This window comes from Ovis canadensis, chromosome 15 (genome assembly GCF_042477335.2).
Source record: "Ovis canadensis isolate MfBH-ARS-UI-01 breed Bighorn chromosome 15, ARS-UI_OviCan_v2, whole genome shotgun sequence".
Classification (NCBI taxonomy): Eukaryota; Metazoa; Chordata; class Mammalia; order Artiodactyla; family Bovidae; genus Ovis; species Ovis canadensis.
The window spans coordinates 54642215-54656736 of NC_091259.1; the positions used below are offsets into that span (position 1 = coordinate 54642215).

At 48.3% G+C, this 14522-nt stretch overlaps 1 protein-coding gene across 1 annotated transcript in view; it reads right to left on the reverse strand.

Moving 5' to 3' along the window:
• The window catches only part of DNHD1 (dynein heavy chain domain 1), a 64755-nt gene that overhangs the window by 12415 nt on the left and 37818 nt on the right, over positions 1–14522 (reverse strand). The window contains exons 20-27 of the mRNA XM_069553302.1: positions 11553–14448; positions 11166–11352; positions 10800–10992; positions 10270–10558; positions 4785–6381; positions 4383–4591; positions 3979–4183; positions 3798–3900 (exon numbers count right to left, since the gene is read on the reverse strand). Of these exons, the coding sequence (XP_069409403.1) occupies positions 3798–3900; positions 3979–4183; positions 4383–4591; positions 4785–6381; positions 10270–10558; positions 10800–10992; positions 11166–11352; positions 11553–14448 (5679 nt within the window). The remainder of the gene's footprint in view (positions 1–3797; positions 3901–3978; positions 4184–4382; positions 4592–4784; positions 6382–10269; positions 10559–10799; positions 10993–11165; positions 11353–11552; positions 14449–14522) is intronic.

The following is a 14522-nucleotide window of genomic DNA, read 5'->3' on the forward strand; positions in this document are numbered from 1 at the left end:
TTCTGCAGCTCCAGATCTTGGGCCAGGTGGGACTACTCCAAGGGAAGACCCCACATGGGCTTGGACTCAGGCATCCTCTTGACAGTTGTATGACCAAGTTGACTGTCAAGGTGACCAAGTTGAACTCCAAGTACGCTACAGATACGTGCTGAGCTCTGGAACTGTCATTCCCCAGTCTGTGAGTTATACATCTAGTCAGGCAGCCTCACTGAGTGGCTGGGGTGCTTCTGACCTACCATACAGGCCTAGGCCATCTGAAGCCAAAGCCTGCATGCTTAACCACTGGGTGACACTATCTTACTTGACCCGCTAGTGGCGTTTGTCACAGAAGAAGCTCCTCCCTGTTGCAACGTTCTCCTCCCTTGACTTTCATGAGACCATGCTCTTCTTTGGCTTCTGTGGCTGCTCTTCCTCATTCTCTTCCTCTGCTATCCCTTAAATATGTCTCAAAAAGTTTTCAGGGCCCCCTTATCTTACCATCTTTCTGTGTACCTCCCTAAACTCATGGCTCTTATTATCACTTCTATTTTAACAACTCCAAATCCTTATATCTAGCCAGATTCTTCCCCAAGACCCACACCTCCATATCCATCTGCTTAGTGGGAATTTCCTCTTCAGTGTCTCTCAGACCCCTCAGACTCCACATGTCCAGAAATGAATGTATTGACTATGGCTCCTCAGATCTCTTACAATCCTATTCATCTCTTCATGCATTCTTTTCTCAGAGATCTGTGGCAAAATACATCCAAGTTTCCCAAGGAAGAAACCTGATGGTTACCCTGACTCCACCTCTTCTAGTCCCCAAAATCAAGCCCATCTTCAAACAAGGCTTTTCTGTTTTATCTCCAATACATCTCTCATGTCTACTTCCATCCCCAAAACCATGACTCACACCCATGCTCTCTCACTCCTGACCTTTTGCACTGGCTTCCTAACTCCTACTCCCCCTCCTCTAATCTGCTTTTCATGCTGCAAGCCTATTTGGTTCTCTCAAAGGCAAATATCAAATCATCATCTCTCTTCACACTCGCTACTGTTGCATTTGGTTTACAATACCTCCGTGACCAGGAGGCTTCTGTTCATCCTTCCAACCTCATTTGCTTTTGCTCTCCCAGCAATGTGCTCTCCAGCCATTCCTGACTTTCAGTTCCTCCAACCTGGCGCACACACTCTTGCCTCAGGGCCTTTGCACTTGCTGTTACTTCAGCCTGCGACATTCTTCCCACCCCCTCTTTCATACCAAATCTCACCTGACCTTCAGGTATCAACCTTGATGTACTTCACTCCTGTGTTTACATATTTAAGGAATGCTTTTGGTGCTTACCAGTGCCTCCATGCTACACAGTGTGACACAGTGTGATACTATGCTCTCTCTAGGAAGTTTTCTTTTTTTTTCACTTCTTTTTTATTTTTTTAAATTATGAAAAGATGATAACACATTTACCAGAAACTTGGAAAATACAGACCAATGGTACATATAGTTCTACTATATATTTCAATTATTTTTCAAGTAGATAAATTAAGATTTTTAGTTGGAGTTCAACATCAAGCTCTCAAAAATTAATAGAATAAATATACAGAGAAGTATAAGGATACAGTATACCTGAAAAGCACTATGAACCAATTCAACATAAGACTTATACAATTTTAGGAAGTCTTTCGTGATACTTCAGAGCATCCTGGACTTGCTCTGTCATAATGCATTGTTTTATAATGACTTGCACAAGCCTATATCCTCCAGCAAACTAGGCACCATGAAGGACAAAGAGAGTGCCTTATCTTTATTAAGAGGCCATCTACTATCAATACATGATGACATGTATTGGACTTTTGCTATGTGCCAGCACTCTGAAGTACTTTACATGTAAAGGCCTCATTTAATCCTCATCCTAACCTCTCTGGATCTGAGTTTTTTCATCTGTAAAATGGAAGAAAGAATGGCCTCCTTAGAAAAGTGGAGGTGAGAATTCTGTCTACCTAGATGTAAACATAAACGTCTCCTGCATTGCAGGCGGATTCTTTACCAACTGAGCCACGAGGGAAGAAGCCAGCATAGATGTAGACATGCACGAAAGTATTGATGAGTGCTCACACAAAACATACGGATTCAATTAAGCCTTGCTGAGCACAGTCATAAATAAATGAACCAACTGAACATGAAAAGGAAAAGAGATGGAGGGGTCCAAGATGACCTGGGGTTCAGCTTAAGTGACTAAGTGGAGGGCTGTGCCATCTCCTGTGGTGGGCAACTCTGAAACAAGTACACACAGTTATGGCTGTTAAGCGAATGCCCCTGAGACTATGAACATCTCTCATCCAGCTTTTGGGCTTCTTATGTTCTGATCCAAGGATCAGAGAATAATAGCTCCCCTAAATGATATCAAAAATCCCTGGTATTAATCATTTGGGGAAAAAGCAAGACCCAAGACAGAACACTGGAATTTGGGAATCATGGGAAAGAGGACTCCCGTTCATCAATGAGCTTCTTAATTTTTTCCATCTCAACTGAGTCTTAATTTTTAATCTAAGCTAGTGATCCTCCATGGTGAATGGTAGGAGGGCAACAGTACTATGGTGACTCCACAGGACACAGTGAAAACCACATGTGTAGATACTATGTAAGCCATGCCCCTGGGGCTGTGCAACGCCAAAGGATAGCCCTGACCCATCAGAAGAGGAGGGTTAGGTATGGGGAGCTGCAAGACCTGAAACCCCAGGAGAAAGCAAGTCATAGTATCTGCTTGTGGACTGATCACTAGTAACTATCTCACTGTAGTTACCCCTGAACCTTCATCAAAGTTTTGTGTAAGCAGGAAAGGGGGGAAAATGCAATATCAGAATTCCTCTTTTTAAAAATGAAACACCACCAAAAAAATGTCTATTTTAGGAAAGCATTTTTAACTAAGAGTGTTTGACTACAGAACATGTAATGATGCCACTGCTACCAATTTTAGCTAGATATGAGCGGTTTGTTTATTCAAAGAAGAAAATTGCTCTGTATAAGAAAGCAACAGGATTTAGAGTAAGGACTGGGAAAAAAAATCTCTTGTTACATGAGCATTGCCTTTGGGAAGCTCTAAGGGAAAAATAGGGTGACTGAACAGCATTGGAAGCAGTGCTGGGGAGATGGGACAGGGAGAGAAAACTCTGTCAGTAGGAAATGCCCTGTAGAGGAAGGTGACAGGAAAACAAGACACTAAGATCTAGTGAACAATTTAAACCTATTTCTGGTTCTGTTCTAGAATGTAAATTGCCCCCACTGCCATCACCCATCTGCATTTCCCAACGTACCTAACAGCGTACATTTTTGTATATAGAGTGTATAAATTTGTATATTTGGTGTATTATGGAAGGACACACTGCAGGAACAAAGGGGTATGGGAAGAGAGGGCAGCTACAAGAGGTGTGCCAACCAGCAGTGAGCAATAGAGTATCCAGGAGAAAAGGATTAAAGTGAGAGGGGACCATGAGGATGTAATCCTGCCCCATCCCCAATGGGAATCTCTGCAGAGCTTGGGGAGCATACTGAACTTCACAGTCAAGGTACTAGGGACGACCAGAAGCCGACACTTGGGTTTCATGCATTTAGAGGAATCAGCCTGATCTCAGATGTGCCACAGGGAACTTTGAGCCTGAGCTCTAGAGGAAGAGTTAGCAGGGATTATAGACTGCCCCTGGGGGAAGGGGAGCTCTCAGGAGACCAGAACTAAGGTTCAGTCTGGTTGGTTTCTGCAAAGTCATTATTTGGGCTCCTGCTTTGACCTACTGTTCATGCCTCAAACTCCTCTCCGCCTTACCCTGTGGGAGCCTTTCAGCTGCTCCTCCAAGTTGAAGACTAGGGTGGTGTGGGCACTGTGCCTCTCAATCAGCATCTTCAGATTTTCCAGGGCATTCTGTATCCTGAAGACACCGTGTACCAGTGAGTGGACCTGAGGGAGTGGAAGGAGATACAGGGGAGGGAATGGGGGGGTCACTCACCGCTGGGCCCTGTTCTCAATGTGCAGGGTCATCCATTGCCGCTGCAGCACGAAGGTGTCCAGGAAGTCCAGGAAGGTCTTGGGGGTGACGAGTGGCAATTCAGGACACAGGTGCCCTTGGTAGCTAGCAGCCGAAAGGTGGATGAGAGCCATGGCTTTGGCCACGCTGGGAACTGAGGCCTGGATGTCTGGGAACCTCAAGGAGTCTGCAACAAGCATGGCTTTAGCCTGGACTTGTGAGCTTGTAGGGGAAGAAAGGAAAGGGACCCTCTCTCCTCGCTCAGGAAGGAGGGCAGAAAAGGTGAAGGGAGGCTCAACCAGGTTCTAGAGAGACACTGACCCAAGTAACAGTCCTCTTTAGAACCTGGTCTAGAGGAGGGGTGAGGACAGGTAAGGCGGGCTCACCGTTATCAAGGGGTGGGCTCTGAACACCCTTCAGGTGATGCTGGGCCACAGTGACCAGGGAATCTTGGTCCCAGGGTTCATAGCGGTCAGTGCAGGCAATGGCCAGTTGAAGGAGCCTCAGGAAAAGGGTGGAGGGTAGCTGTTTGTGGGCCTGGTCATCTCCGATCAGGATGAACATGTGCAGATGGCTCCGCACCTGCTGGCAGAACCTGTGGGGCCGGAGCTCTGACGCCGTCCTCTCCTTCATCCCTGTCTGCCCACCCTGGTCCCCTTCCCAACCCGACCCCTCAACCCTGCTCTTCTGTGCCCCCTCAGTACCCTTAAGTTTTGTGTGGGCTTTTGGCCTTCAGCCAGGGTGGAGCCAGAGCAGATCGACCCCTGGCTTGGGGGTCTTGGCCTTACCTCTGCCACAGAATTTCCTTCTTGATGTTCTGCTTGACACTAACGCTGTCCCTAGGGAGATGTCCTTCAATGTTTTCCAGATCTGCCTCTGTGTACAGGTCAGGAAAACTGCCTGAGGTTGCCAGGGCCAGCAGGCGATGAAAGGTAGTAAGATCCACACCCTTGGGCACCAGCAGGGCCACTGGCTGGCCTAACGTGCCAGCATGCCAGCTGACCTCCCTTAGACACCGGAGAACAGCCTCCTCTGATCCACACGGCAGATGGAAGAGGCGGGTCTGACAAATGCCGGCAGCCAGAGTGACAGCCGTACAGCGCCCCGTCCCCTGAGCCCCTGCGAGCAGGAGGCCATGCTGCTGGGGCCTGGCCAACACCCGGACCAGGCGGGCCACATGCTGGGCCATCGAGTGGCACCGGGCAAGGTGGGGGCTCAGCCACAGCTGAGCGGCTGAGGTGGCCAGCTGCTCCTCCAGGCTCACCCACTGGCGTTCCAGGTACAAGTTGGAGCTCTCAGAGTTGGACTCTAGTATCAGTTCCTGACTGAAAACCAGGTCCGAGGGCCTCTCCTGGGGCCGGAGTAGCAGCATTGGGAGCAACAAGGGTGAGACCATGTCTTCTTGGGCCGCCTTCTGATACAAGTTCTTAGATTTATTCGGCTGGAGTTTGTAGCTGGAGGTCCTTGTGCCTTCCTCCTGGGTTGTCTTCTGACTCATGTTTCCCATGGTCATCTTCCTTACTGGTGCTGCAGGCGGTGCTGAATCATTGCTCGGTGAGCCTGTAGTGACCGGAAGGTCGTACGGGGCCTCCTCCTCCTCCGTCTCACTCCCGCTGTTGCTCAGGTCCTCCCACTGAGCCAGCTCCCCTTCGGATTCCACTTCGGGCACCTTCTCTTCCTCCTCCTCCTCCTCATAACCCTTGCCCAGGGTCTGGGGTGCCGGCCCACAGCAGAAGACATTCTGAGCTACCTCTAGGAGCAGTCTGGCACAGAAGGAGCGTTCCCTGGGGCTGTCCAGCCGATCACAAAATGTTCTCTGTGCCTCATGCAACCAGAGGCGCACGATGTTGCGCGTGGCCATCATGATCATGAGGCGCGTGCCGCGTAAGCCAGACACCCGGCGCAGGTGCTCTTGATGGTTGAGACAGTCCACAAAACCCCGGGAGCCCACCCTGACGGGCAGCAGCTGCAGGCTTCCCAGAAGCTGGCTCACAGAGTGCATGGAGAAGCGGTAGTGTGGGCGAAGGGGTGAGGGCATAAAGCACTTACCCACTGCCTCCCAGGCCTCCAATGAGGCCCGAACCAGGGCTCTTGCTAGAACGCTCTCCCGTTCCACAGAGGGGAAGCGCTCAAGCCAGGCCTGCATGCTGGGCATGTGCCTGCTCAGCAGCATGGCCTGGGTCACGCTGCCCAGGGCCAGCACCGTGAAGAGCCGAGAGAGGCGTGGGCACAGCGGCCTCTCGTAGAAGCCTGGCACTGTGGCAGTGGCCAGGAAGTTGACTCCAGGCTGCAGCGTTTGCAGCTCCAAGGTGCTGTGGGTATACACAGTGCCATCTATGGCCTGACGCAGAGTCTCCAACAGTGGCTGACAGCTCTTCTCTGGGTCTGGGGGCCATGAACAGAGAAAATCTGCGTGAGGCCGAACAACAGTGTCACCCTGCTCCTCCTCTCCCTGCCTCTATGGGTCTGCTCTTGGCACACATGGGGTTCTGAGGAAGTTTATGCACCTGGGGTGTTGGGACTGGGTCATGTCTGACTACATTGTTCTCTCTCCCTAGAAGTGAGTGATTTTTTTTTCCTTCTTCCCCGAATCCTACCTCTAAGACCAATTACATATTCATTAACTGAAGGTTAGTGAACAGAAGGTTTGGAAACCTGACTGACCACAGTAGAGGGAAAAGTGCAGTCACCACAGTCAAAGATAATGGAGTTAAATTTCATGCAGGCTTTTATAAAGTCAACTTTATTGAGAAATTATTTCTATAAAATAAAATACACACATTGTAGATAGTTCAATGAGTTCTGACAAATGTATATGTCCATGTAACCACCACCCCAGTGATATTTAGGACACTTTCATCACCCCAGAAAGTTTCCTCCTGCCCCGCTGCAGTCAATCCCCTATCACACCGTCCCAGGAATTTCTGTCTACTCTGATGTCTATCATTATGGATTAGCTTTGCCTATTCTAGAACTTCATACAAAGGGGATCGTACAGTACGTGGTTTACCACGTCTGGCCTCTCACTCAGCGTGATTCTGAGATTCATCCATATTTTGCGTGCATCAGTAATTTGTTCTGTTTCATTGCTGAGTGATATTCCATTATGAAAATATCACAGTTTGTAGATCCACTGACACCGATGGACTTTTATGCTGTTTTGAGGTTTTGACTATTCAGAATAATGCTGCTATGAACATACATGTGCAAGTTTGAGAACATACACGTGCTTTCATTTCACTTCGGTAAATACCTGTGAGCAGAACTGCTGGGTCATATAGTAAACATACATTTAACAGGGAAGAAACTGTCACACTTTTTTTTTTTCCCTACAGTTGTATCATTTGATCCTACCAGCAAAGTGTGAGGGTTTCAGTTGCTCCACATTTCACAATTACTATCAGTCTTTCTACTTAGAATCTTTCTAGTAGGTGTGAAGTACTGTCTCACAGGTTTTACATTTGGAATTCACTGATGCATAACCGTATCAAACACATTTTCATGTGCTGTTCGTCATTCATTATTTTTCTTTTGTAAAGTGTCTATTCAAAGTGTTTTGTCCATTTTTTAAATGGAATTTTTCTTACTGAGTTGTTAAGAGCTTTTTTATGTTTTCAAGGTACAAGAGCTTTGTTAGATATATGTATCTTGAATTTTTCTATGGGTTTTTTTTTTTTTTTCATTTTCATAAGTGTCCCTTGAAGGGCACAGGTTTTAAATTTTGGTGAAATATAGTTGTATCTTAAGAAATCATTGCTTCTAGCCAAGTTCACATAGATTTTTCTTCAGTATTTTTTAAGATTTATAGTTTTAATTTTTATACTTGTCTATAATCTATTTATAATTGATTTTTGTGAATGTTGTGAGGTAGGATTCAAGATTCTTTTTTTTTTTTTTCCTCACACATACATACAGCTGTTTCTACCCCAAGAATTATACTTTTCCCCAGTGAATTATCTTGGAACACTTGTTGAAAATCAAATGACCATAAATGACCATATGTCAGATTCATGATTCTGTTCCATTAGGCTGTATCCATGTCCTTATACCGATATTGGTATTTATTACTTGATTACTGTAACTGTGTACAGTAAGTCTCAAAATCACTAGTTTAAGCCCTCCAGCTTTCTTATTTTTCAAAGTTGTTTTGGCCCTTCTAAGTCTTTCGCATTTCCATGTAAGTCTCAGAAAGAGTCTGTCAGTTTCTAAAAAATAAAAAAAAACCAGACTTCCTAGTTTAGACTGGGACTGCACTGAATCTGTAGATGAATTTGGGCAGAATGAGCACCTTAACACTGGTGACTCATCTGATCTAAGAACATGATATATTTCTACATTTACTTAATTCTCTTTTATCTCAGCAGTATTTAGCAGTTTTCAGTGTGTATCTTTGACTAAGTTTATTCCTAAATACTTAAAGCTTTTACATGATATTTTAAATGATACTTAAATTTTTTATTTCTGATTGTCATTAGGATATAGAAATAATAATGATTTCAATAGATTGACTTTGTATGCTGTGAGCCTGCTAAATTCACTTATTTGTTCTGATAGTTTTGTAGTTTTGTTTTTGCTTTTGGTAGATCCTTAGGACTCTCCACGCAGTAAATCATGTTATATTCTAGTAGAGATAGTATTACTTCGTCTTTTCTAATTTTAAAGGCTTTTCTTTCTTTCTCTTATTGTACTGATAGCAGTCTCTGTTCACTATTGAAAAGAAGCAGTGAGCGTGGACAATCTTGCTTTGTGACTGATCTTATGGAAAAAATGTTCACTATTTCACAATTAAGTATGTAATTAGCTATAGATTCCAATAGATGCCCTTCATCAAACTGAGAAAATTCCTTTCTATTCCTAGTTTGCTGAGAGTTACCATAAATACTGTTGAATTTTATCAAATGCTTTTTCTTTATCTATTAGGATGATCTTATACTTTTCTCTGTTATTCTAATGTCATGCGTTACACCGATTGATTTTTGAATGTTGAGTCAACTTGCATTCTTGAGATATACCCCCACTTGATGATGATGTGTTGCTGAATTTTACTTAATATCTCATGAGGATTTGTTTTGCATTTACATTTATGAAAGATCATGGCCTATAATTTATTTTCTTGAAATATCTTTCAGAACTTGGCATTAGGGTTTGGTGGCCTTATCAAATGAGTTGAAAAGTATTTACTTCATTTTCTGAAAAACTGTAGGTTTCCATTTTTTCCTTAAATATTGGATATAATTGAACTGTGTAATAACTATCCAGGACTTGGAATGTTTATTATTATGAATTCAAAAGTTTAATAGATCTATAGGGCTATTCTTTTTCTATTCTTTTTCTTCTTGAGTCAGATTTTGATAAGGTGTGTTTTTCAAGGCACCTATCCATTTAATCTGAATTACTAAATGTATTACTATAAGTTTTTCTACAATATTCCCTTGTTATTCTTTTTAATATCTTTAAAATAAAACCTCTTTCATTCCTGATATTGATAATTTATATTTCCTATTTTATATCTTGATTTGTGTTACTTGGGGATTCATTTATCTTTTTAAAGTTTTGCTTTGCTGATATTTTCTATAGTTTGTGCTTTTCATTCTATTTCATTGATTGCTGGTCTGATCTTTATTATTTATCTCCTTCTAATTGTTTTAACTTGCTCTTCTTTTCCTAGATTCTTAAGCTGAACGTATAAATCACTGATTTCAAATTTTTCTTATTTTCTAATTAGTCATTTAAAGCTGTAAACTCTCTGAGCACTGCTTTAGCTACATTCCACAAATTTTGATGTGTTGTGTTTTCATTATTATTCAGTTCAAAATAGTTTCTAATTTCCCTTTGAGTTTCTTCTTTTATGCATGAGTTATCTAGAAGTCTGCTGTTTAATTTCAAAAATTGGGGGATTTCTAGTATCTTACTGGTTTTTATTGCTACAGTCAGAGAAAATATTCTGTAAAAGTTAATCCTTTGAAATTTGTTGAGACTAATTTTATGCATAAGGTCTATCTTGGTGGATGTTCCACGTGCACTTGAAAAAAAAGGACATTTTGCAGTCAGTGGATATAAAGTTCTCTAGATGTCAATATGGTCAATACTGCAAGGGATGCAAGGGACAAGGATATTCAGAGAGCAAATGTAGACTGAAGATATTAAGAGAAGACATTAAGAATGGAACACTCAAGTCTGGTCTGTAGGTATAGGTCTGAGAGTCGATAAGTACAGCTAAGGATTTTACAATCAAGAGAAAGGACGATGACTCCTTCCCTCCCGACTCCTCACCGGAAGCAGCCAGGTGCAGATCCTCCAGCAGGAAGAGGAGAAAACCTTTAGAATCCGGGTGCCGCCCAGTCCATGGGCTGGCTTGTGATTGGCCCTGGACCTCCCGGCTCAGCAGGAGGCGAAGGTGGGTGGTGCTGACAGCGGGGTGAATGGGGCTGTTTATGTAAGGGTGCTGTGGCTCCACCAGCACTTCCACGAAGGTTGTCTTCCCTGTTGCTGCCTCTCCAGCCAGCAGCACTGGGTGTCCCTCTGACAGAAGCAGGTCCACCACGTACAAGAGCCGTTCGGTCTGCAGGACAGGAACAGGGCTTACTGCGGCAGCTCCTGGTTAGCACAGTAATCTAGCTGAAAGTAAAGGTCTTAGGAGGCTTATATTAAAGCTGTATTTGCAGAACACTTCATGTATTCTTGTGATTTTAAAAACGTTTCAAGGAATGGGAGCAGACAGCCCTCAGCTATGCCGAGGACATGTACACCCCAGGACATCTCTTTGAGCCCCAACCCCAGCTTCGGCCCCACTGTCCTCACACCTGGGGAGAAGGGTAGAAGGTGCCCTGAATTCCCTTGATGCGGCTGCCCAGGTATTGGCCAGTGAAGGGGGCCAGTGTCCCATCTTCGGGGCATACATGTAGATCAAACACCGAGTCTGAGGGTGGCAGCTCAGAGTAGTTGGAGAGGCAACTGATAGAATCCCTCAGGAAGGTGTCATAGAGGGGCCAGAGCCTGCTCAAATGAACATACAGGTGAGAGTGCCATCTGGTTACAACAGTTCCATTACACTCAGTCCCATACACTCACACACCCCACCCTTCTCCAACAATGGCGCCAGGGTTTGGAGACCCATGGGTCGTTCCATTTCCGCCCTCTCCATCTCCCCCCTCCACCCCTGTAGATACCTGGAGGGAAGGTGAGCTCCAAAGCCCCAGATCACAGCAAAAAGAAAGCTGCTGATGGCCAGCAGGTGCTCCCTGCGCTTACTAGGCACGGCATCACTGTCAATCTGGTTCTGGTGCAGAGAGCTGGTTTTTGAGGCCTTGATGCTTCGAGCCACTATACACTTTGAATCACTATAGCTGAGGTCCTCTGTGAAGGTCACCATGGCCAGGAAAGGAGCCCCAGTAGAAAAAAAGAGGAGGGGGTGGGAAAGAGAGTAGAGGTTGGCTATTACTTCTCATTTTCAGTCCCAAGACCCAAGTCCACCTAAGAACCTGGGCCACAAGCTCCAGCTTATATCCCCACTATCCTCAAGGCCACATAGCTCTCAAATCAGTCCTTGCCTTCACCTGGGATATGTGCCTTCTCCTCCTCATCTATGCGCAGGTATGGGTTGAGCAGACAACGCAAGATGCGGGCCAGGCTGGTGACTTCAGCCACACCTGGGCAAATGGCCCGCTGTCCGTGTACCTGCAGCAGAGAGCTAACACCCTGGCAGGTGAGAAACTGTAACGTTGCGGGCACCAGCCCTTCAGCCAGGTGGCTGAGCTCAGCGACAGTCTGGGGCTGCAGGCGGTACTCACGGGGCAAGGCTGCCATCAAGACGCTCAGTATACCCTGCCAGGTCTGCTCCCCCCGACACCACACCAGGGCACAACGGCCCACTACTGTGGGGGACATGCCTGTGGTATCTCCCACTTCCATCAAAAGAAAAGTACCTGAGGGTCGTGCTATTTGCTGACCATTGGGGAGGCTAAGCTGTGGGGGGTCACCTAGGAGGCAAGTGATAGAGTCCAGCCAGGAAGAACTGGAAGCTCCATCACATATTATCCAGTGATGAATCCCCACTGGTTCCTGTACCTGCCCCCTTGGGCCCACGGTCCTACACCGACTAGCTTCACGCAGCAGCCTGGGGAAGACACCATTGTGCCAGCAGGGGCCTTCCAGCCATCCTAGGAACTCCTGAAGGCTGAGGACGCCTGGATACAGGTGAGTAATTTCCACAGGCTGGCAGCTCTGGGTTGCGGGGTCCTCCATGGCCGCCAGCCGATTCTGGATTTTAAATAAGCTGTGCCAACATGTGGTCTTGCCACTGCCTGCCGGGCCCAGGAGCAAAATGCCTGAGGCCTGGCCCAGGGCCTGGCTCAGTTGATCCAGGGACCCCAAAATATCAGGGCTGGGATGCAGGCCTCCCTGCCGTAGCTCCTCCACCAGCAGTGACTTCCTCAGCCTGGGGGTCGCAGGCTCTGCCAGCACCTGGGAGGCGGTGGGAAAGAGCCCACAGAGCAGCTTCTGAAGGTCCTGCAGGTGGGGCCCCTCCAAGAGGCTGAACAGTGGGGAGCGCAGCAGGGTGCGCAGCAAGGTGGCCTCCTCCATGGTGGCTAGGCTGTGGGGCTGCTCAGACTCGGGGTCCTTCTTGGTCAAGTTCAGAGCCTGTATCGTGTCTTCCAGCACCTTCCTGAGGAGGGGCAGGCGGCAGGGCAGGGGCCCAGACACCAGCTCACACTCTAGGGAGAAGAACTTGGATAGGCGGGTCGCGGTGCGGGAGGCATCCCGGATCCCTGCGCCCAGCAGGGTCAGCTCTGCCACTTGCTGCAGGTCGGGCAGGGTCAGCGCCACGGGCCGCAGCAGTTGGCGCAGGTTGGCGGGCATGGCAGGGCTCAGGGCCCGCAGCGTCAGGAGACAGCCATAGCCCAGGCGCATGTCCACGTGATGTCTCTCAAAGAAGCTGCTGCCGAGGAGCCAGGGGTGGGTGGGGTCGATGGTGCTGGTACTTCGGGAAGCTTCCTGGTACAGCGGGGCATAGAGGTGGTGCAGTTTGGCCAAGCGCTGGCCCAGGGCAGAGAGCAAGCCAAGGGGCAAGTGCTGAGCTGCTTCTAACAGCAACCAGGCACCTCCCTGCAGGGCCCCGTTCAGGTAGCTGCTCAGGCTGCGGGCCTGCATCTGGGGCAAGCAGGGCATCACCACCAGCTGGCGCCCCAGGGCCTGGGCCAGGCTCTTTACTATGGCTCCCTTGCCCACACCACTGGGGCCCAGTAGGGTCCCGCAGGCCACCTCTTCCAGGGCTAATAACAGCACGAGGGCTGGCCGCTCAGGCAGCAGGCTGGGTAGGGACCCCAGTCTGGGACCCAGGTACTCATAATTGTACAGGAAAGATCGACCCAGCACATCTATCCAGCATGCAGCTGGGGACAGAAAGGTCTCAGTAGACACAACAGTCTTCAGACCCTTCAGGGGGCTTTGGGGAGCAGTGTGAGGGGAACCCAGGTGATACTTGAGTTGGCGGACCCAGTGGAAGTCCGTCAGTCCACTGACCTGGTGCTCTTGCAGCAGCTGGGCTATGTCCCGGTGGGTCACCGCCATGACCAGCAGGGCACTGAGCAGGCTGGTCTGGCGGACAGAGAGCAGGGGCTGCTCACCCTGAGAGGCCCTCTGGGCCCGGAGAAAATGCACCAGTACCTCTAGCTTGCGCACATGCATGGGGACCATGGCCAGGGTCCTCCCTTCAAGCAGAGCCTCCTCCATGCCGGCCCGCCATGCCACCTCCTCCGCCACCAACACACACTGCCACGGGAAGGCCTGGACTAAGTCCAGCCAGTGCTGGACATACATCTTCGGGGGCAACTGGCTTTCCTGGGGCAAGTGGTTTTCCTGCTTGAAGGCCTTGTCTAGGGACGGACCCAGAGCAAGACGGGCAGCCACGCAGTCCTGCAGATTGTGCACCAGTGCCAAACGGAGACTCTCCTCCAGGGAAGCCAGCCACTTGGGGAGATCGGGATGCAGAAGAAGGGACCCCCGCAGCTTCATCTCCTCCCCACCCGCCCCGAACACCGCGAGCACCACCACCTGAGTCTGTATGCTTGGGCTTGACTCCGGGTCATCCGTGTCTTTTGCAGTTTCACTGGACTCGAAGCTCAAGGCATGCACATGAGGAAAGCAGCGTCGTGCCCACAGCTGGGCCTCACAGGACTCCAGTGGGGCAGCCAGCAGGGCCACGAGCTCACTGTCACTGAGGAAGAAGAGGCGGGGGAAGTGGGCGCGCACGGCATAGAGCACGCTCTCCAGTGCCATGATGATGCCCTCCAGGTCCATGGAACCCTCCTGCAGCAGTTGTTGCAGCTGCTGGCCTTGGAAAAGAGGGTTCCGCTTGGCACTGGGCACTATGAGTGACAGAACCAGGGGGTCAGCTACAGAGATCTGCATCAGGGTCCGATACTGCGCATCCGTGGCCTCGAAACGGGTGCTCTGTGGTGACAGAGAAGGCAAGGGTGAGGGCAGCGCCCCTACTCTGACCCAGAGCCCTGCTGTTCAGCAGCACT